At 51.6% G+C, this 22,194-nt stretch overlaps 1 protein-coding gene across 1 annotated transcript; it reads left to right on the forward strand.

Moving 5' to 3' along the window:
- The first annotated feature begins 417 nt into the window (after positions 1–417).
- Positions 418–18,925, forward strand: THAP8 (THAP domain containing 8). The gene is made up of 4 exons (XM_075915104.2): positions 418–586; positions 4,877–5,069; positions 7,331–8,425; positions 18,377–18,925. The coding sequence occupies exons 1-4, from the start codon at positions 504–506 to the stop codon at positions 18,521–18,523; spliced, it is 1,518 nt and encodes a 505-aa protein (XP_075771219.1). The 5' UTR covers positions 418–503; the 3' UTR covers positions 18,524–18,925.
- Positions 18,926–22,194: the final 3,269 nt, after the last annotated feature.

Consider the following 22,194-nt stretch of genomic DNA (forward strand, 5'->3'; position numbering starts at 1 on the left):
AACTCCTCTCAGAACCGCCCCTCCCCCTCCTGTGGTGCTACCCCCCCATCAACTCCTCTCAGAACCGCCCCTCCCCCTCCTGTGGTGCTACCCCCCCATCAACTCCTCTCAGAACCGCCCCTCCCCCTCCTGTGGTGCTACCCCCCCCATCAACTCCTCTCAGAACTGCCCCTCCCCCTCCTGTGGTGACACCCCCCCATCAACTCCTCTCAGAACCGCCTCTCCCCCTCCTGTGGTGCTACCCCCCCCATCAACTCCTCTCAGAACCGCCCCTCCCCCTCCTGTGGTGCTACCCCCCCCCCATCAACTCCTCTCAGAACCGCCCCTCCCCCCCCGTGGTGACGCCTCCCCTGCCGTTCTGTTGACATGGCGGGAATCACTCGGACGGGAGGGGAGGGGAGGAGGGACAGGAGTCCCATGCGTCACCACGCAGGACGCCCCCTGCGTGAGGGCGCGGCGCGGGTCACGTGCGAGGGGAGCCGGCCCGGCGCGGGCGAGCGACGATGCCCAAGTACTGCCGCGCGCCCAACTGCTCCAACTCCGCCGGACAGCGCCGGCCGGGCGGCGAGCGCCTCAGCTTCTATAGGTCAGAGCCTCGCGCGCGCGCGGCCTTACGTCAGCAGCCGTCGCCCCCTCTCCCCCCCGCTCCCCCGCGGCAGCGCGCGCTGGCAACGGCAGGGGCAGGTAGCGGCGGGGCGGGGCAGAGGAGGGGTAGGGCACGGCGGGGGGGGGACATTGTGGAGTGGGCAGGAAGCAGTGGGGGGAGGGGCAGGAAGCAGTGGGCGTGGCCAGGAGGTGGGGGGAGGGGCAGGAGGCAGTGAGGTGAAGGGGAGGACTGAGGATGTGGCAGGTGGGGGGGGGAGGGGGAAGACGAGTGGGCAGGAAGCAGTGGGCGTGGCCAGGAGGTGGGGGGAGGGGCAGGAGGCAGTGAGGTGAAGGGGAGGACTGAGGATGTGGCAGGTGGGGGGGGGGGGGGAGGAGATAGTGAGGGGAGGGGGGGGGAAGACTGGAGTGGGCAGGAAGCAGTGGGCGTGGCCAGGAGGTGGGGGGAGGGGCAGGAGGCAGTGAGGTGAAGGGGAGGACTGAGGATGTGGCAGGGGGGGGGGGAGGAGATAGTGAGGGGAGGGGGAAGACTGGAGTGGGCAGGAAGCAGTGGGCGTGGCCAGGAGGTGGGGGAGGGGCAGGAGGCAGTGAGGTGAAGGGGAGGACTGTGGATGTGGCAGGTGGGCAGGTGGAGATAGTGAGGGGAGGGGGAAGACTGGAGTGGGCAGGAAGCAGTGGGTGGGGGGAGGGGCAATGAGGTGAAGGGGAGGACTGTGGAGGTGGCAGGGGGAGGAAGCAGTGAGGGGAGTGGGAGGACTGTGGAGGTAGCAGCAGAGGGTTGGGGGCAGGGGAGAACTGCTGGGGAGACAAATAAGCTATAAAGGGATGGAGCAAGTCATGGCCCCTATTAAAGAGGATCGTTTGTCTGACATGATTATAGCGTCAGAGGGTAGCCAAGTTAGTCTATAACTAGAAAAACTTTTAAAAAAATGAATAGTCCAGCAGCACCTTAAGGACTAACAAAGCACGTAGATGGTATCATGAGCTTTTGTGGGCACAGCCCTCTTCCACAGATGACTGGAGTATTAAAAGTTCAGATGATTATAGCAGCAAGTAAGTTTGTTAAGAGGGAGTGGAATTCTCCTCCCCCATTAGGGTGCTGTCAGTGGGTGAGGATCATGTGCTGGGTGTTGCCAGGTGCTGGCTGACACTTGCGGGGAAGGCAGGCTCTGTATTTAACAGCAATGAGCCTGAGTGCTGCACGGTTACAGGGTTGCTTACAACACCTGGGTGTAGCCGTAGTTAATGGGTCTTAGGCACTGTATGAAATGGGGCAGGGAAATGTCCTGTGAAGCAATAAACTTTCAGTGCATCTGTGACTATGGAATCTTCACAACTGCTCTGCAATGACTTTGCTGCAGTATCAGCATTTATATATAACAACAATGACCGTACTGGGTCAGACCAAAGGTCCATCCAGCCCAGTATCCTGTCTCCTGCCAGTGGCCAATGCCAGGTGCCCCAGAGAGAATAAACCCAACAGGTAATCCTCAAGTGATCCATCTCCTTTTGCCTGTTCCTGGCTTCTGACAAACAGGCTAAGGACACCATTCCTACCAACCCTGACTATTAAGCATACTATTAATACTAGACGATTTATCTGGCGTTCCTTGGGTCTTTAACTCAAATAAGTGGTTTTTTTTCCTTCATGTAAATCATTGCTCTGGGGTGAGGAGTTCAGTATGTAGGTTACCCTGGGGAGGGAGGACTACCCCAGGCCTCTCTCACTGCAGCAGTTTGGGGCCAGGCAAGAAGTGTCTATGGCCAGTGCCGGGGTGCATGTCCCCCAGCTGGGAGACAGACACACAAAGACGCCTGCCTGTCCTCATTCCCATCTCTGGCCCCTTGCTGACTCCAGTGATCGTATACAGTATAAATGTTCCTGCTAACAGAACCCTCCCCTTCCGTATTATGAGACACAGTCACATTTCAGACACATCCTATTGTCCTGACACAGCTAGACCCTGGCCTTGGTTTAAGTTATAAGAGAGAGCAGTATACCAAATTGGTGGTTCTAGCGCTTACTATGTAGGAATTCTTGGACAAACAGACTCACTGACAGACCAACAAACTTTCTAAAATGTATAGTAGATATAAGACTCCTGAACATATGATGCATTGGTGCAAGTAAAATATACATATAGTCTGGTCTTGTGTACCTTCTCCTGCTCTATGCTGGATCAGACATCTGCACCAGTGACTAATACCTGAAGCTTCAAGGGAAGGCTAAAAATACACACCTGTAATACACCTGTGCGTTGCACTAAGGATTCCTACCTGAATCTGCAGTAATCAGTTGCTGCTCTGAGTATTAAGATTGATTGCTTCATCTTAGCAACTACTTAAATGTGAATTTTTTTTTGTGCTTGTAAGAAAAAAATGAGAAGACATGGATTGTTCCTCGCAACTGGTTTAGTAGCATCCGTCCTTCTCATAGAAGGCAGAATTGTTTGTAGAAGTGCTAGTGGTATTGGTTTCTGGCTGAGCCTATGCAGCCTGCTACCTTGGGAGGTAGGGGAAGGAAGCGCATGGTGTCCAGTGTGATGGGGTGAGGTCACAGTCGACCCCTTGGGGGTGACTCCTGGGATGCTGACATGGCCACTGCCACTCGCCTCCCTGCTCTCAAGGATTCCTTACCGCCCGGTCCTGCTGAGCCAGCTCTGCTGGTCTCCCCCAGCCAAGGCCCCGAGCTAAGGTCCCTGCTCCCACTGAGGAGTCCCCTTTTCAGGTACAAGGAAAGTGCAGTGTAGGGCCCAGCTTCCTGGGATACCACTCCACAGATGGGAGCAAACCTCAAAGAATTAGATAAGGGTAAGCCACCTCTAACAATGAAAGGGGGAATGTACATACTGGTTGCCCCCCCTCCCCTCCAGATCACAATTATTAACACTGAGTTTGATTAAAAAATAAAAATGATTTTATTAAGTACAAGCAGTAGGATATAAGTGGTTATAAGTGAGAACAGACAGAGCAAAGTAGGTTACAAATAAAAAGAAACAAACGCTTAGCTAATTCTGCACTGAAACCTCAGCACAAAACTCTTTAAACTCACCCTAAAACCTCTTTTCCAGCTGCCCCTCCAAACCAGGGCTGTCTCCCCACCCTGATGTCTTCAGCTCCTTTCCTTTAGGTGCAGCCCAGCCAGAAAACCCAGAGCTCTGCTTTCCTATTCTTTTTGTTAAGGAGTTAGGCCCACTCCCTACCAACCCCTGCTCAGACTTAAGGACAGAAGAGATTGGTTAACAGTTGCTCATCAAGACTTTGAGGGTAACACCCTCCATGTCCCACATTCAGGGTACTTCTACATTGCAGAAATTTTCTGGGATACCTCTGGTATCCCAGAAAAACTCTGTCGCATCCAGGGAACGTGTTTGCTCTTTCACTTTTTTTTGTGGAAGTGCAGATGTGCTCTTTCAGAAGGAAGAAGGGATCTTCTGAAGGAGGGGGATTTTCCGAAATTTGGCCCAGTGTAGACTGGTCAAATTTTGGAAAAGCCTCTTCCGGAAAAAAAAATCGGAAAAAGCTGTAGTGTAGACCTAGTCTCACACATTTGAAACCCACAAAGTATTCCCAACTCCATATGTCTAATTTTACATACACAAATGATTCATACATCAAAGATAAGCAGAACCAGCGGATCATGACATGAAGATTGATAGGTTACATGAAATAATTCGTTCAAAACACCTTTAAGTTATGTATATTCATGTCCATAAGTCCATTTCATAAAGAATGGGGGGAGGGCGGTCTGTCACATCAAACATTTGGAATGCTGGAATACTGCCCTGGAATGGATATTCAGTCTCTGCCAGCAGAATCCTGGTGTCAGCTGCCATCTCATTACCTGTTATCTCTTTGGATATTTGATAGAACGTGGGCCAAGAGCAATGCCCTGGGAACAAAGTGTTCTCTAATCTTTTCCATCCATGCGTGGAATACATTTTTATGTGCACCAATGCATGTGTGAATGTGCACCACCAGTAGAAACAAAAAAACTTAGCTGTGCTAATCAGCTGAGCAGCATTTGAATCTCTCCTGAGCAGCCACACACACACACAGCTTACACGGAACACCACCAGGGAGTCATAGGCCCTTTTTTCTAGCTCTAGGGCTAACTCACTGCTTGAATTCTGGCAAATCCCTTCAACTTTCAGTGCATTGATTTCCCCACCTGTAAAATGGGGATCATAACATAGACCCGCCTCAAAGTGGGCTGTGAAGCTAAATCAATGCATGTTTGTGGTGCTGAAGACCTCTTGTGATGTACATGCAGGTTTCCCTTGCATAATCCGGAACGACTCCACCAATGGCTCTCTCAGATGAAACAAGAGAAGTGGGTACCTACCAGATACCAGCATTTATGCAGCGAGCATTTTGCTCCATCATGTTTCGAGTACAGGTGGGGGGTTCGCTATCTAAAGCCTGATGCTGTCCCCACCATCTTTCAACTGTCTGAAAACCCCCTGGTAAGTTCTTGGTCATCAACTGATGTGGGGACTCAGTGGGGAATGCTTGGGAGAGGGTTTTACAAAATCACTGACTTGGGGAGGGAGCATGGCTGAGTAGTTAGTGTAGAGAACAGAGTTCTATTTCTAACTCTTGGAAGGAATTATCCCCACTTTTGTATTTGGGAAAACTGCAGCATAGAACTATGAAGGGACTCAAAGAGCTTTTGAGTTATATTCCCCAGAAAGTGGGGTCCAATGGTTAGAGCATGCGGGGCTGGGTTTTATTCCCAACTTTGTTACTGACTGTGTGACCTTGGATAAGTCTCTTCCCCTCTGTAGCCTAGTCGTCCCAACATAAAACAGGAAGGCTGTGTCTAGACTGGCAAGTTTTTCCGCAAAATCATCTGCTTTTGCGGAAAAACTTGCCAGCTGTCTACACTGGCCGCTTGAATTTCCGGAAAAGCACTGACGATCTCATGTAAGATCATCAGTGCTTTTCTGGAAATACTATGCTGCTCCCGTTCGGGCAAAAGTCTTTTTCTGAAAGACTTTTGCGCAAAATGGCCAGTGTAGACAGCACAGTACTGTTTTCCGCAAAAAAGCCCCGATCGCGAAAATGGCGATCGGGGCTTTTTTGCGGAAAACTGCGTCTAGATTGGCCACGGACACTTTTCCGCAAAAAGTGCTTTTGCAGAAAAGCGTCCTGCCAATCTAGACGTGCTTTTCCGAAAATGCTTTTAACGGAAAACTTTTGTAAAACCCTCTCCCAAAACTTTTCCGTTAAAAGCATTTTCAGAAAATCATGCCAGTGTAGACGTAGCCGAAGAATGATACTGTTCCGTGGTTACATAATTAGATGCGTTTTAACATCCCTAGTGTAAATCTGGCAAGATAATTAGAAACCAGCCTAGTCACTGCCAGGCGTGCCCACTTGTTTATCAGGCTACTCACAGTCTTTCATGCCCTTAGCTCCCAGCGCAAAGAGTTCGAGTATAAACATCTGTCATGTGACTCTTAACAAGGATAATAGCAATGGAAGTAAATAATTGCCTAACTGGAACTAGGAAGGGGAAGGGAGGAGTGTATGAATGTGTCTGACTGTGCATGCCTGTGCAAGATGCTGGATTGACGACTCAGGACCCCAGAGGCAGGCTTTTGACAGCAGTTTAAGTACAGGCAGTTCCTGCAAAGCCCTGGGAATGGGAGATAGTAATGCAGTTGCGTATCTGGCCAGTAGGAAAACCTAAAGCCACTTGGCACTGTTCTAAGGTGTAAAGGAGCCTCAAAGTGAGCAGAAACAGCTGCTTAAGCCTCCCTCTTGTCAGAGGTCTCCCCAGCTGACATAGAGCAGGTGTAAGGTCCCCGAGTGCAACAACAGGCATGGGGGTAGATTAGGGCAGGGCCAGCGCACACAACACTGTGACTGTTCTCTGGTCTCATAGGCCAGGAGTGGGCAGTAATTTTTGCATGAATTTTGGTACATGGTCACTGGCTGGCTCCAGGTCTCCCGGAAGGGGTGTGGTCTCGGATAGAAGGTGTGGGGCTACAGAGAGAGCGTGTGACTCTGAAAGAGAGAGACAGTGCAAGACAGACTTTGTGACACAGATTGTGTGTGTGTGGTGCAGAGATTGTGTGGCACAGGCTGGGTGTGTATGACAGTGACACCAGGTGTGTGCTGGCTGCTGCTGGGTAGGTTTCTGAGAGAACCCGCATGCTGTCTCTTTTAGATGTCCTGCTTTGTTGTCTCCCCCCTCCTCCCTTTGCAGAGATGAGGTATGGAGGGGAAGTGTGTGTATGAAATCTTAGAAACAGTGCACTCCTTCTTAAGACAGACTCCTGGGAGCAGCTCTGCTGCAGGATGGAGCAAGGTGGGGGGAGGGGCAGCTGAACACAGGCTGCTGGCTATAAGTATGCATACGCTGCTAATCAGCTGGATGGGCTGGAGAGAAATTCTTGGTGGGCTGGATCCAGCTCCCGGGCCTGATTTTGCCCATGTCTGTCATAGGCCCTGTAGGGGGTAGATGGGGTTGTGGCCAGAGTGCACTGTTTTGTGTCGTTTCTGCTCCCCAAGGCCCATAGGAGAAAGAGCATAACAGGTCACCCCAATGCTGCTGTAATGGACGCTAGAAGCTAGGTGGGGCTCTCCCACAGCATAGGGGAATGCAAAGGGAGCTTCTAGCCACCTCTTCCTCCTGCCCTAACCAGGGCAGGTAATGGGGCTTCCTCACCATTGCATTGTTCTTCAGAAGCAAACATGTTGTTTCTTTGGTGGCTTGCAGAAACGGGAGAATCCTGCCCGGCCTTCATGTGAAACACAGGCCAAGAAGCTAATTGTTGAGAGCAGCACGGACAGGACTTTGCAGGGGCCACAGGCCATGGCTACCCACCCCACTCATGACACACTGGAAGCTCTCGCCATAGCTATCGACCCAGGTCTGTCCTCTGCCCCGATCTACGTGGAAGCTCAGCCCTCTGTCTCGGATCTGGACCTCCAAGCCCTCTCCTCCCCACTGGTTGGGGCAGTGAACCTGATGCCTCTTGTTCAGATCGTGGAGCCACTCAACGCTGTGGCACTGGCTGTGGCCACCCCCTCGGAGGGTGTAGAGTCCATTCCCGTCCATCTCCCGGGCCAGCCGTTCTCTTCCACCGTGGAGCAGCATGTGGATTTCTCTGTCGAGGCCGCTCCAGACTCTTTTGTGGCAGATGTGCCTGAGCACTTTGCCACAGAGATCATGGTCTCTTGTGAGGACGCTGCTGTGGTGGCCCAGCCTGAAGGCACCTTTGCTGCTGAGCAGTCGCATACGCTGATGGCCACGGTGGACCAAAAGGAGATCTCCAGCCAGGGCACCCTCTTCGTTGAGAATGTGTCCATCCAGCCCCTCCTGGAAACCGATCCCTCCACCGCAGCTGTCCTCAGCTCCCTGCAGGTGTCGACCACCCAAATGGTGGCGTATTTTGAGACCATCCCCACAGCACCGGTGGTGTCCTCCTGTGCCATGGGGCCACTGACCTCCAGTGCCTCGCCTCCCGAAACGGTTTTGTCCTCAGCCCTGACAGTGCCCATCGTTTCCACAGTGCCCATTGTGTCGAACTACGCCACAGGCTCTTTGGATGATGATTCTTCGTCTTCCACCATCGAGGTGGAGCTCTGTGCCGAAGCCCTGGAGGAGCAACTTGAGGAGCACCGCTACCACAAGAACGAGCTGACCACCGAGCAGCTGGTCGACCTGGTAATGGGCCTGCAGAAGAAGGTCAAGGTGCTGCAGCAGAGGCACCGGCGTCACTGCACTAAACTGGAAGCCATGGAGGGTGTCGTAGAGCAGCTGAGGAAGGAGAGCCTCGTGTCGGAGGAGAAACTCAAGCTGTTGGAGATGGTAGGTTGGGCACCTCTAAGGAGAGTGGGGAGAGGGCTTGACTCCCTGCTTGCCTGTCTACGGGTATGTTGATGCTTGCCAGGTATCTCATCACCCTTAGCATGAGGCAGTATTGTCTGTCCCTGCTGTAGGTAAGCTTTCTGAAACTACCAGCCCCTAGGAGCACATTCTCTGCCTTCCAGGTCTCCGCATGCTCTGCTGTCTCTGCACAGGTTAGTGATAGACATGCACAATAACGCCCAGGTCCGTAGCATGTACCCAGCTCTGTTTTCTGAACACTTGACAGCTCTTAGATCCACTATTCCCATAAAGCAGCTTGTAAGACTCAATTCATGATCACCACTTTACTTCTCTCTCTCCCATCCACCACCTAGGCATCTATATTGATGATAAACTTAGTCTTGTTTTCACTATGTTCAGAAATTCCAGTGATAGTAGATAAAAATGTTGGAAACAAATAGTCGCAGAATCATAACACACTTTCTAGAGATTAAATTTAACTAGCACATGGCATTCCCACAAAACCCACCAATGAACCCCCTTGATAGACATCTTTGCACTGAGGGATAGCCAACGAAGACAAGATAGCCTACCCCAAGTCCTTTCCTCAGTGTTTTCAACCAGTATGGTTGAGATCCCTTCTCGTAAGATGAAGCCCCTGTGAGCTTGTTCTTACAGAATGAAGGAATAAGGGGGATGTGTGTCTATAAGCGCCCTTTAGAAATAGTCCTCCAAACCCTTGTTTTAGTTTGCCAACTGGATAAACCCCCTATGGCTTAATTTTTCAGTGTGTTGCTTTCCTGTTGATTTCATTTCTCTCCATTGGTATTCGTCTCAGTATGTGAATGGCCTCCATTGTGAAGCTTACAATGCTTCATTTGCATGTAGCCAAATCAGAGAGAGAAATGTTTCTTAGCTCCTTTATGGTGGATCTAAGGCAAGTCACCTTATGTTGCTTTACAAACATAATTTTTGTACAGAAATGTAACTCCTTAAGGGTACCCTATATGTGCATCTCACAATGATCAAAGGGACCAGTATGAAACCAGCTTCCAGTAGAAACCTTATATGGACCTTTGATGAACTAGAATGTAATACAGACCCAGGAACCTTTGTGCCCTCTGCCAATTGGCAGCAGGAGATCCCTGGGTCTCATTCGTGTATGCATCCATGGGTGTGAATGCAGTATGTGTAAGATGTATCTGTGCCTGTTGCATTCAGGGAGGCTTGTAGGCTAGCTGGAGTACAGCTACAAGACGTGTGGCTGCAGTGCAGACATACCCACAGGTGCTGTCATGGTAGTATCCTTGCACCACACAATCTTTCATGTCCTTTGAGACAGCGCAGGGCACTTATCCCCCGTGTACAGGTGGGGGACTGAGGCATGGAGAGGCTAAGTGACTTGCCTGAGGTCATAGAGGATGCCTGTGGCTGTCTCCCCCAAGCCCTAAGCTAGTGCTTTAAACCACTGGACCACCCTTCTAAGTAGCTGTATCCTGTACAGTGATTTAGGAGTCTGCACTGCCTCTCACAGCTATGGGCCTTTAGCTCAAGCAGAAGCAACTTATATAGTTAGAGCTAGGGGTCTCATGTTCAATCCCCACAAACAGCCTGAGCAGGATGTCATTATAGGCTCTGAATGCCCCATGTGTGGGAATGCACAACGAGGAATTTTTTCTTGCTTTAGGAACAGATTGTATGGCCTCTTGTTCCCTGTACTGTATGCAGAGATAGATTCACTTTTCTTAGTTGAACAGCTCCACGGAAGATGGGGCTAAGTGTGTTTTTGTGGGGACTAGGTGTTGCTGTTCCAAATGGTGGTGTTGCTGCTTGGCAGGGGTGGCAGCAATTTTTGGTGGAGGGGATCACTCCAAAATTTTGGAAAGTGGTCAAGGGCAGCACTTTTCTGTGGAGGAGGTGCGGGGTCTGGGATGGAGGTTGGGTGCAGAAGGGCACAAGGGTAAGGGAGTGGGGTGCAGGAGATGTTGTGAGGTCTGAGAGGGAGTTTGGGTGAAGTAGGGGGTTGTGACCTGGGTCAGGGGATTGGGGTGTAGGGTAAGGGAGGGAGTATGGGAGCAGGGGAGGTGTCTGGTTTTGGGGAGGAGTTCTAGGAGGAGGTGCAAAGTCTGGGGGGAAGAGGAAAAGAGGATGCAGACCGCAGAGGGTTTGGGTGGTGACCTGGGGCAGAGGAATGGGGTGCAGGGTCTGGGAGGCTGTTTGGGTGCGCTAGAGAATTCTGACCTGGGGGAGGGGTGTAGAAGGGGTTACAGGATCTGGGAGGGAGTTATGACCTGGGGTGGCGGGGTGCAAAGAGTTTGGATGGTGACCTGAGTGAGGGAGTTGGGGTGCAGGAGGCAGTGGGGTGCCGGAGGCAGTCTCTGGGTGGGATGCGCTTAGCTATGCAGCTCCCAGCCCTGCAGCGCCCCAAAGCAGGTTGGACTCCTCCCTGATGCAGCCCCAGATCACTTTAAATTGCAGGCTGCTCTCTCCCCGCGGCTCTCAGCTCCCGGTGGGGGAAGAGGCTTGTGCTGCTGCAACCCCCCAGGCCAAACTCAGTTCCTGTTGGCTGGTTGTTTCCAGCCACTAGGAGCTGAGGATTGGGTTGGGGTCAGGGAGATCACATGAAATCCGCCCCTCCCTGCAGAATAGAGAGCCCACAGACTTGGCTTTAAACCATGGCAGATATGTGTCTGAGGGTCCCTGCAGAGTGGTCCGCGGGCCAGATCCGGTAGCTTGGGGGGCCAGATCCAGTGTCTGGACAGTATTTTTCCCAGGCCTGTGCTATGGGATTCAAGGCTACAACAGCCATTTGAATGTTGTTCCCATGTGGCTGCCCTGTATGAGAAGCAGGGGGAGAGAGCTTTTGCTGCAAGCAGGGGTTTGCATGCCAAGTCGAACCACTGACTCTTATGTCTCATTGACCTACAACCCCTTGGTTGCAGGTCAGTGAGACATAGGCAGCAAGGCGGGGGTTAGTCGATAGGATTAACTGAGAAGCCCAGGCTTATTGGTTAATCATGTAGTCAACTACATGTTGGCATTCTCAGTTACTAACTGGCCAGTCAGGCACACACCTTATTTGAAACTGGAAATACACAATCAGACAGCAGCAGAGACAAAAGGAAAAACTCGCATACAGTATAGTGCTGTGTTAAAGGTAAGCTACTAAAAAAAAGGGAAACCATTATTTTTCTTCATAGGAAAACACTGTATTAAGTCAGTGTTCATTTGTGAACTTTTGAAAGAACAACCATAAAGTTTTGTTCGCTCCCTTTATCAGTGAAAGAGAGAGATGCACAATTGTTGTCTCGTCATTCCCCCTCCCCCCGGTAACAATGATTTACACTGGGCTTAATAATGAACAAACGTGATTTTATTAAATACAAAAAGTAGGATTTATGTTGTTGCAAGTGATAACAGACAGATCGAAGTAAATTACTATAAAGCTAAGTAAAACAAAAAATGTCAGCTAAGCTTAATACGCCAAGAAACTTAGAGGAAAATTACCTCATCCAAAATGGGTTCCAGCACCAGGTTACCTGTCCACATGTTTTGGCAGGACCAGTCATAATCCAGGTTTACAGGAAAAGCAAGACTATTCAAAGATCATTGTCCCAAGTTCTGGGCCTTTTAAGTTCCTTGAGTTACTAATTGCCTTCATTAGCACATCTGGATATATAAGCAGACTTAGACTTCATATTTCTAACTTCTAATACAGGAAAGATATGCGCACACAAATATAATGTACATATTCAGCAGATTGCAAGCTTTTCAATGATAGGTTACATGCCACATTATGCATATAGCATATTTGAGTCCGGCATGTTCATATTGAAAAGCAAATTTTTACAAAGAATATGGGGGTGCAATGTCACAGCAATTGATGGATCTATCTTCCATGAACTTATCTAATTCTTTTTTGAACCATGTCGTAGGCTTGGCCTTCACAACATCCCCTGGCAAAGAGTTCCACAGGTTAACTGATTGCTGGAAGAATTCTTCTGTCAACCTAGCACTGTCCACACCAGAGTTTTACTTAACTACATCGCTTGGTGTGGCTCTTTCATGCTCCTGAACTTTCTAGCATAGAGCTGGCCTGTGCTATGGGACCTTTCCAGCCTCAGTTGTGGATGAATGGAAGTCGTAGCCCTTCACAGCTTTCAGTCTGGCACTGAATTGGTGTAGAAGGGTAAGCAGAATCCTTCATTGATTACTGTGGCAGGGAAATGTCACAATAAAAAATGTCTGGACTCAACCATTCAGTATCTTGTAATGGGGGTATAGTTGGGTCAGAACTTTGTGTGGGGGAGAAGGTCTCAAAGCTTGTGACTCACTGGCCTTGAGTTCATTCCCCTTTGGAAGCAAACAAACTTTCCTGTTGGTGCTGCTGCAGCTCTGGCAGTACTACCCCTGCTGCACACTCAGGTTGAGTCCCACCATCCTGGGCTCTGTCTGCTTGGGGGCTCCGACCCTTTCTTATCTTTCTGCCTGGGCCCAAGGAACATGCCGCAGAAGCAAACGACACTCCATGGTCCACCTGCCTTAGGCCCCTGAAGACCAGTGCTGGCCCCTTGCAATATGCACCCCAGTTACTCAAGTCCACCCTCTTCCAGAGCATCACCCTCTCTGCTGTTTGACTCCTCAGGGGCACGAGACCGTTGATGTGCACAACACCGAGACTTTAACAAAAGGGATCTAAAACAATCACTCTGTGCTTTAGGCTGCACAAAAGACACACAGATCCAGATAAAACATAAACACCTGCACGCATTCCCTGCATCAGTTTCCTCACCCCTCTGAAAGATTCTTTGAGCTTCGATTGGAGTAAAAAAGTATGAGGAGCCTTTTATTGACTTTTTGGGCTGAGAAATGACACACAATTTAAACCTTTAAGCCAGGCACTTGTGCGGCTGCTCAGGAGATTCATATGCCACCCAGCTCGTTAGCAGAGTGCCCACAGCTAGGTTTCCTTTCCGTTGTTGGTGCACATTCACACATGCACATAATTTATTCTGCACATGGATGGAAAAAATTAGTTAGAACATTGTACAGAACCATCCTCTTATAGTGCGTGGCTTTTCCTCTGAGCTATAGTCTCTTTTTCCTCTCCAGAGAGCTCCCCTACCCTGACCAGTGCTGCACTCAGAAAAGCTGTCCCCTGCCATGAAAGTATGTTTCTTTTTTCCCCTCTCTATGGTCTCTGAGTTCATAAGGCTTAGCAGTAACATGAAGTTTGTTTCTCCCCTGCTGAGGAGTTCCAGTGCTCCAAACCAAAGGCCTCTTTGGAGGTGCTATAGAAAGCCAGTCCTGAGGTGCTCCCATTTAAATGAAACATTCAGGTCAATGACTGTCCTTGGTCTGGAAGAGAGGCAGTTAGCCCAGTGATACAGCAATATCATTAGATCAGCCAATACTTAGATTCCTCACTGTTACAGAATTCCATTCTTGCAAACAACACAAGCTAGACAAGTGGCTCAGGTGCCAGCACGGGGTACAGGAGACCCAAGTTCAGTTCTCTGCACTGCTACAGACCCCCTGTATGACCTAGCACCAGTCTCTTCCCTCTTTGGATATTGGTTCCCTGTGTGCATGATGGGGATAATAGTAAATCTGAGAACTTTCTGCATCTCCCCTGCCCCTTGTTCAGCTGTGAATTCTCCACGCGGTGGAGCTGGGTTGTTCAGAACCCCGTCTGCAATCCTAAGGAGAAAGGTCTTCCTATTGACCTATGCCATAACCTTCTATGCCCAGCTGTCTTTTGTGGGAGTGGTTTGCATCAGACCTGAAATGCTGAATCAGCAGTGGTTCTTGATTAGCATGCCCGTTCTGAGGTGTGTTCGGTCATGATCCTCTCCCGTCACTGGGCTGGAATGCAAAAAGATTCACACAAAGCTCTTGTATTAGGAGGATTTTAATGGTGAACCTTGAAGTTTCCCTTTACGCATAAACGTCTTGAGGTGGGATGTTTTTTTTTTTTAATTAAGAATTTTAGCATGATAGCTGAGTTTTCTTTTTGCAGGGAAGGGGCTCGGGGGGGCGGGTAAGGGGAGGGAGGGCTTCCCTTCCCTCCCACTCCTGCAAGGGATCCCCCCCTTTCCTCTGGTCCTACATGTCTCCTTAACTATAAAGGAGGCATTGCTTGCAGTGTATGGCTCCAGACTGCCAGACACTGTTCCCTGCTGCAGCCAGCCTATTCAGGGAACCCCGGGGAAGGAGGAGGAGAGAAGATGCTGGCCTGCTGTGGCCTCCCCTTCCTCCCAAAAGGTGTCCCATGAAAGAAGGCTTGGGGGCTACCCTTCCCTCCTGCTCTGGGAACAGATTTCCCTCCACCCACCTCTGGTCCTGCATGCCTCCTTACCAGCGAAAGGAGTTTTGCTGGCAGCCTGTAGAGACTGGGAAGCAGCTCCATCCTCTTTTTCACTGCCGCCTCCTGAAATGCCGCAGGCCTCCAGCACCTGGAGTTCCCTCCCGCCAGGTCTCCTGCGCACGCCTCTCCCATGTGCAGGAGAGGAACCGGAAGTATGCAGCAATGCGGCTCCCAGGACCCCCCCCACAGCGTTTCACGGCTGTGGGGACCTGCCGCCCTCCCCCCCTCAAGGGCCAGATGAAATTGTTTGGCATCTGGATCTGGCCTGGGGGCCGGAGGTTCCCCATCTCTGAACTAGATAAATACATGTGGAGGGAATGTATCCTCTTGTCCTTCAGGTTGCAGATTGAAATCAAATCTCTTCACACCGCTGTACACAAGCATCTCTACCACGTGTTTCATTGAATGCAGTACAAAGTAGGCATCTTCTTTGCTCATAAATCTGTTCTTCCAGAGCAGTCTGTCCCCCAGAACTCCCATTCGTCTGCTATCAGGGTCACACCCATAGCTCCTTCCCCAGGTGCTCTTGCCTAGCCGCTGTTAGCAGCCAGGGCTGTTTCTCAGTTTGTGGCCTAACTCTTGATGTGACATGCAACCTGTTTCCTTGGACAGTCATCCAGCCATGTCTGCAGCTGCCTTCGCTACATCAAGGAGCTTTTTTTAGCCTAAAAGGGAGTGCTTGGCCAGATCCCTTGGCTAAAATGATGTCTGTGTGTTTGTTTGGATCCAAGATTTGTTTGCTGGTAGCCTTTAGTCCTTTCAGCATAACAGTATTTTTACTTAAAAAAACAACAAATGGTCTGGTATCACTTTATAGACTAACAAAACACATAGATGGTATCATGAGCTTTCGTGGGCAGAGCCCACTTCTTCAGATGACTGGAGTTAGCTCTGGTCATCTGAAGAAGTGGGCTCTGCCCACAAAAGCTCATGATACCATCTACGTGTTTTGTTAGTCTATAAAGTGATACCAGACCATTTGTTGTTTTTTTCAGTAACAGACTAACTCGGCTACCCCCTGAAGTATTTTTACCCTCGCTCTCTTTCCTGTAGCATTCTGGAGTAGAGGGTATGGGAGAGGTAGGTGAAGCAGAATTATATTGCATTAAGCATGATCTGTTACCCTGGCCAGGCTAAGATCATAGCATCATGGAAGATTAGGGTAGGAAGAAGGGATGTGACAGTTTTAACCGGTAAGCATGCCCTTAATGGGTGATGCTGAGTGGTTTCAGTTAACCAGTGGGGGCTGGAGCAGCTCCCTGCCCACCAAGCATTCGGAGCAGCCCCTGTCTGTGGCAAGCCCAGCATGTCCCTGGCAGAAGTAGCCTCTGTCTGCCGCTGCGGCAGGGAAGGGTGACCCACTTAATTGGTTAACTGGTTAAACGTGAAGTAAACTTCACATTTAACCGGTTAACCAATTATACAGGAAGAGTAGGAAGAGACCTCAGTAGGTCATCCAGTCCAACAGTGCTCAAAGCAGGACCAACCCCAACTAATTCCTAACAAGATAATGCAGTTGTCCCCTCTAGCCTGAAAAAAGAAATCGGCTGATCTGTGGACGTGATGGTTCTGCCCTTGGAGAAACTGACCCGATTGGCTTCCCTTATTACCACTCTTAATCCATGATAGTTACAGCATTGAAATCCAGACCCTACCTTGTTCCCATGTTGATGAATGGCTTGAGGCCTTGAATAGAGGAGTGGCAGTGTCTTGCTTCTAGGCCAGAGGTTTAAATGGAGGTTTCAGACCTATGCCTGCGGTTCCCCTCACAAAGAGGCCTTTTCCTCACAGCCTGGGCAAGAGAGGCCAAGGAATGTACAGGTCACTGAGACTGAACTCCTGTGTCACTTCCCTTCTCTGTGATCTGCAGGATCCACTCTAGGTCTGAGAGGGGAGAGTTCAGCCTGCAGGGTCCTATGGTCTTTGGCTTCTCTGCTGAGGCTGTCAACGAGGGGTCTAAGCACACCTCTGGTTTCTGCACCGTTGTTTGCTAGCCACTGGAGTAAGACCCACTAAGCTTGTTTTGTCCAGGGGCCATTAGACTGTCAGATGGGAATGACTCGTTCATTGTTACCCGGGGCTGGATCTAATAAGCAATCTGCAGCTAGCGGCACAGAGTCTAATGCAGGGGAGGGTAATAATTTTTGCAGAGGCAGCACTCCATTAATTTTGATAAGTCAGGAGCCAGTTCTGGGCCCCTAGAAGGAGTGGAGAAGAGATTGAGAGAGAGAAAGAATGAAAGAGAAAGAGGTGTGTGTGTGTGTGTGTGTGTGTGTGTGTGTGTGTGTGTGTGTGTGTGTGTGTGTGAGAGAGAGAGAGAGAGAGACTTTGTGACACAGATGGCATATACCATGTTAGTGAATTGCAGGTTTATGAGCCCTTTATGTTGTGGCTTATTGCCATCAAGTGCCAGCAATGTCCCTCTGCCATGTACATTGGCCAGACTGGACAGTCTCTGCACCAAAGGATAAATGGACACAAATCAGGCATCACACATGTAACACACACACCTGTACGGGAACATTTTAACCTCCCTAGACATTTAGGATTTAAAAGCAGCTATTCTAGAAAGAATTTTATCACCCAATTACAGAGGGAGACAGCTGAACTGGAGTTCATTTACAAGTTCACCACAATCAACTTGGGCTTGATTAAAGATCTTAGCTGGTTAACGAACTAAAAAGGCAATTTCCCTCTCTTTGATATTTGCATTTCCCCATCACATGCTACAAATGAGACCCATCCAGCCTGAGTTAATTAGTTTCATTATCACTGGTCCTACAATTGAGAGGTAATTTCTTTTGCTGTTATATGTACCCTGGATTCTGTAATTTCCACTCCAACTCCTCTGATGAAGCGGGTTTTACCCACGAAAGCGCATGACCTAATAAATGAGTGAGTCTCTAAAGTGCCACAGGACTGCTCATTGTTTTTAACATTACCGATTCACACTGCTGCCCCTCTGAGACTTTTTCATGTGTTATATGAAACGAATAGGAGGGACCGAGGGGCACCAGTGCCCAAGACCACAGCAGTGGCAGGGAAATGGTTAAGTGAGAGAGACCAAGATCTTCTTGACAAGTGATCTGCCTCTAATGCTGCAAAGGAAGGCAAAAAACTCTAATGCTGCCAGTCTGACCTGGGGAAGATTCCTTCTCATCTTTACATTTGGTGACCAGTTCCACCCTGAGCAGCAAGAACCAGCTAGCCAAGCACAAGACAATGTGTCTACACTGCAGTACAAAACCCCATAGCACTAAGTCTTGGCACCCAGGTCTATTGACGTGAGCTGCAGGGCTAAATTTGCAGTGTAGGTGCTCGACAGGAGCCCAGGCTCTGAGACCCACTGCCTTGCAGGGTTTGAGTCTGGGTTCCAGTCCAAGCCTGACCGTTTATGCTGCAATTTTGAGGCTCCCCTTCCGAGTCAGCCAATACCCAGCCATGGCCATGCTGTGGATCTTTCATTGCAACGTAGAATACACAGAAATGCCACCTCTGAGCCCCGGTCCAGCCTGTCACGTAAGCAGTACTGCAGGAAAACATCCGCCGGCAAAACCTTTACCTTCCCTCTTGCTCTCCCCCAGGCTTGCCTGCAGTCCAGCACCGTGATGCCAGAAAGTGGCAGCACAGTTGCCATCATCTGCCAGGAGGAAGACCGGGCTCTAGTGTATGCTGTTCCCCAGCTCCCGGAGGAAGGGAATGAGAGAATCATCCACGTGGAAGAGCAGTAACCAGAGACCCACGCGCTAGAGCCCTCCATGCTCTGCTGCAGAGCTGCACATTCAGGGATCGCTCAGGTTGCTCTCCCCTTCCACAGGAGTGACAATTCCAGTGGTGTTGGCAATGGCGCGACATCTGTGCATTCAATGGCCTTAATGCTGTAGCACCTTATTTCGGTGGGGACGGAGAGGTGGGTGTTTCAAGTTGGAATGATTGATTGTAAAGGGTCTTTTCTTGGGGGAGCAAGTTGCAGGCTATGGTCATGCATCCAATGCCCCGAGCATCAGCACCAGGGTAATAACCACTGATTAAAAGCTGATCTTGCCTTAGTTACTCATGTACTCACTCTGCCTGCGTATAAGCTGGTTGCTTTGGTGAGAGAGACAATGAAAATAAACGGGGTGTGTGTATAAGCCAAGCCAACTTTCCCTTTCTTAAGCTGCTGAAAACCACCTCTCAGATCTCTGCTTTGCTGCTGCCCTGTGTCTGCTGCCTTCTTGGCTCTGTTGGAGCAGTTAACCTAACCGACCCCCTGGGTCATCCTTTTAATAAGCCGCTCCCTCACATTGCTGCTGTGGCATCTTAACACATTTCTCAGCCCATGCCTAGGTGTCTGTGCAAACAGGAAATGGAGTGAGCAGACTGAACTAGCAATGCTGGGCTAGAAATATTGAGGATACCTCTGTGTGGTATCTGGACTGCTGAGGTCCTGGTGGGATGTGGGGGAGCTGTATCAATTAACACAGACCAGCTGTGTTGTCATCCAAACTGCTGTAGTTACAAAATTCTCTGCCCGTGTCCTGGGCTTTGTGCAGCTTGCCATGATATTTAAATGGCTTGTTCTAGGCAGTATTGGCAATCCCAAGCTCACCCTCTGGCAGACGGGAAGCAGAGAGGGTCCAAACTGTGGGGAGTTATGAAAGGAGCATCAATCCCTTCCCCGCCCAGAATCAGGCAACCTCTGGGTGGCTGTGGGATCAGTACAGGGCTGGGGGCTCAGCTTCCTCCAGCTGGAAGAAGTTTTTCACTTCCTAGTCAGGTCACATGGTGGCTACCCAGCTGCGCCTGGGACGGGGCAGCCACCAGCCATTCCTCTGGGAGCAGCTGGGGCACAGCAGCATGGCTCTGCTGAGGAAGTGAGCGGGACTGACATTTTTAGTGCCCGCCCACACAGGTAGAGGGAGCCCTGCCCAGGACCCCTTGTTCTTGCAGATACGTGGCGATCCCTGAGACTTGCAGTGAGAGACAGACCCATCGAACCCTTCCCCACACTCAACAGAACCGCCAGGATGATTTCAATGTTTATTTCTCCTCTGCTGGCCCCCCACAGCTGTCAGCCGGGTTCTCCCCCTTTTCTCCCTGGCTGGGCGCACTCGATGGCAGCAGCTCAGTGAAGGGTCTGGTTTTGTTCTTCCCTCCATTTAGCAGCGGGATGGGAATCAATGGTTGCTCCAGCATCAGGGCACTTTCTCTGCCCAGTCACTAAACCCGCAGGCAGGTCACCCCCTTCAGTCCTTGCTTCCGGGCACGACTTGTCTCACGCTGAAAGTCCAACGAGGCCTTTGCATGGGCAGACGTCCTGCTGCTCTGGGTAGGACTTTTGCTCAGACTGTGGCCTCTTCTTGGGCTGGGGACCTTCTCAAGTTCACCTCTAGGCTTCCCTGGCTGCTCTCAACTTCCCACCTCAGTAAAGGCTCCAGTCCTAATGCTCCTGGAAGCAGGGTCTTTCTCCCCTGGGCTCTAGAGGAGCTGGGGACATGCAGGATGCACCGGCTGGAATTGGAGTTGGCTGGTGAGAGTGGTGCTGGCATTCCCCATCCCAGGCTGAGCGGCACAGTGGGGCTGAAGAAACCCCCCAGCTGATGGAGGGGGCGGGAGAGTCAGGTCTCCAGGAGCTGGGGGGTTGGTTTGTTGGGCTGCAGAGGGCAGATGCCAAGGGAGTGATGATCTTCAGCCTGAGAGGCTGGAGCCTCCTGCCAGAAACGCTCCAGGCTGGAGGCCTCTTCCTAGGGAAATACACGGGGGGGGGGGGGGGGGGAGCACTGAGGAGATCTCAGGGGCAGGGGCAGCTCTCGGCCAGGCTATGAATCAGGGATCCCATTTCTCCCCCACATGTTGGCCCATTCCAAAGGGACTGGAGTAACCCTCCCTGAGGCCCAGGTGCATGGCCCAGGGTCTCCCCGCTCCTTCTCCACCCCTTCCCCAAGCTCTGCCCCTTGTCCACCTCATCTCCACTCCCTCCCCCAAGCAAAACATAGCCCTGGGGAGGGAATACAGGGGCCTGGCGTGGCCGCTGCAGGTCTCACGCTCCCCCACTCACCACGTGGGCAGTGGGAGCCAGAGCAGCCTGCTCCACCCTCCCAGCCCCACTTCTGCTCCACCCCCGTGTCCCAAGGAGCAGGCTCTGCCACCCCAGCCTCTGTGAGACCCAGCCCCGCAGGGTGTGAAAGGACGTGATGACTTGTCCTCTGCTCCCTGAGGGGGCTCAGTGGCCAGCTGCACCTGTCTGGGAGGCTGACAAGCCCCAGGACCCGGCCGACAGCTGGGGGAGAGGGGGAGGCTCCTCTTAGCACCCACCAAGACCCTGTGGAAGGGCCCAGGGGAGCACAATGCGCAGGAGGGGAAGCTAGAGGGCAGGCAGGGCTCCTGCCCTAGATGAAGGGACTTGGGGGCAGAGGGACGGAGCCTGCTCCTCAGAGGGGGAGGAGAGTTTCTGCCAGGAGCTCCTTTTCCCCTGCTCGCTCCCCACGGCCAGGCACCTGGAGGTGGGGCAGGAGCTGCTGGCTCCTCACAGGCTCAGCCCCTGCAGGGCCTGGGGCAGCTGTTGCAGGATGGCATGAAGCTGGTGTATAAGCTCGGTTGTCACGTCGTTCTGCTGCAAGAGAACAAGATCCTGTCAGAGACTCCGTCACCCCCAGGCCTGTGGGGCATCAGGCCCTACAGCATAGCCACCCGGATTCACCCTCCCCACCCCCGGCTTGGCAGCTTGGGGGCTCCCGTGTCAGCCCCTCCCTGTAGGATGAGCTTCCCCCCCCCACCCTGCCAGCTCTGTCCCCTCCTACCCCCCAGGACACAGCTTGTGCGCAGAGCCTCTCCCCTGCACTCCCAGGGGCTCTAGCAGGGGCAGGAGGAAAGCTGGGTGGGGGCAGCTCCGGGGAAGGGGGAGGGTCGGACGCCCCTGCAAGGATGGGAAGGAGGCCCCAGCCCTGCCCCGCTCTCCTGCGTCTGCTCCGGCTGCTCACCACGTAGCCCAGGAGCTGCAGGGCCTGCCCCAGTAGGGCGTAAGCCGGGACCTGGCTGGTGGGTGGAGAGCAGCGCTGTCCGCAGGAAGAAATCTCTCTGCTGCTCTGAGAAGAGCTTCCCAAAGACCTGAAACCAAGGAAACACGAGGCTTTAGCCGACAGCCCAGAGCCCAGCTCCAACTCCTGGGGCTAGAACAGCACCGTCCGCCAGTGCCCCGGCAGAGCCGAGAGCGCCAACTCCTGGGGCTAGAACAGCACCGTCCGCCAGTGCCCCGGCAGAGCCGAGAGCGCCAACTCCTGGGGCTAGAACAGCACCGTCCGCCAGTGCCCCGGCAGAGCCGAGAGCGCCAACTCCTGGGGCTAGAACAGCACCGTCCGCCAGTGCCCCGGCAGAGCCGAGAGCGCCACCTCCTGGGGCTAGAACAGCACCGTCCGCCAGT

This window comes from Pelodiscus sinensis, chromosome 18, assembly GCF_052426305.1.
Source record: "Pelodiscus sinensis isolate ZL-2025 chromosome 18, ASM5242630v1, whole genome shotgun sequence".
NCBI lineage: Eukaryota > Metazoa > Chordata > Testudines > Trionychidae > Pelodiscus > Pelodiscus sinensis.

Coding starts and splice junctions, on each gene's coding strand:
- THAP8 (XM_075915104.2), top strand. CDS start 504: ATGCCCAAGTACTGCCGCGCGCCCAACTGCTCCAACTCCGCCGGACAG. Junction 587..4,876: donor GAGCGCCTCAGCTTCTATAG/GTCAGAGCCTCG, acceptor ATGTACATGCAG/GTTTCCCTTGCATAATCCGG. Junction 8,426..18,376: donor AACTCAAGCTGTTGGAGATG/GTAGGTTGGGCA, acceptor GCTCTCCCCCAG/GCTTGCCTGCAGTCCAGCAC.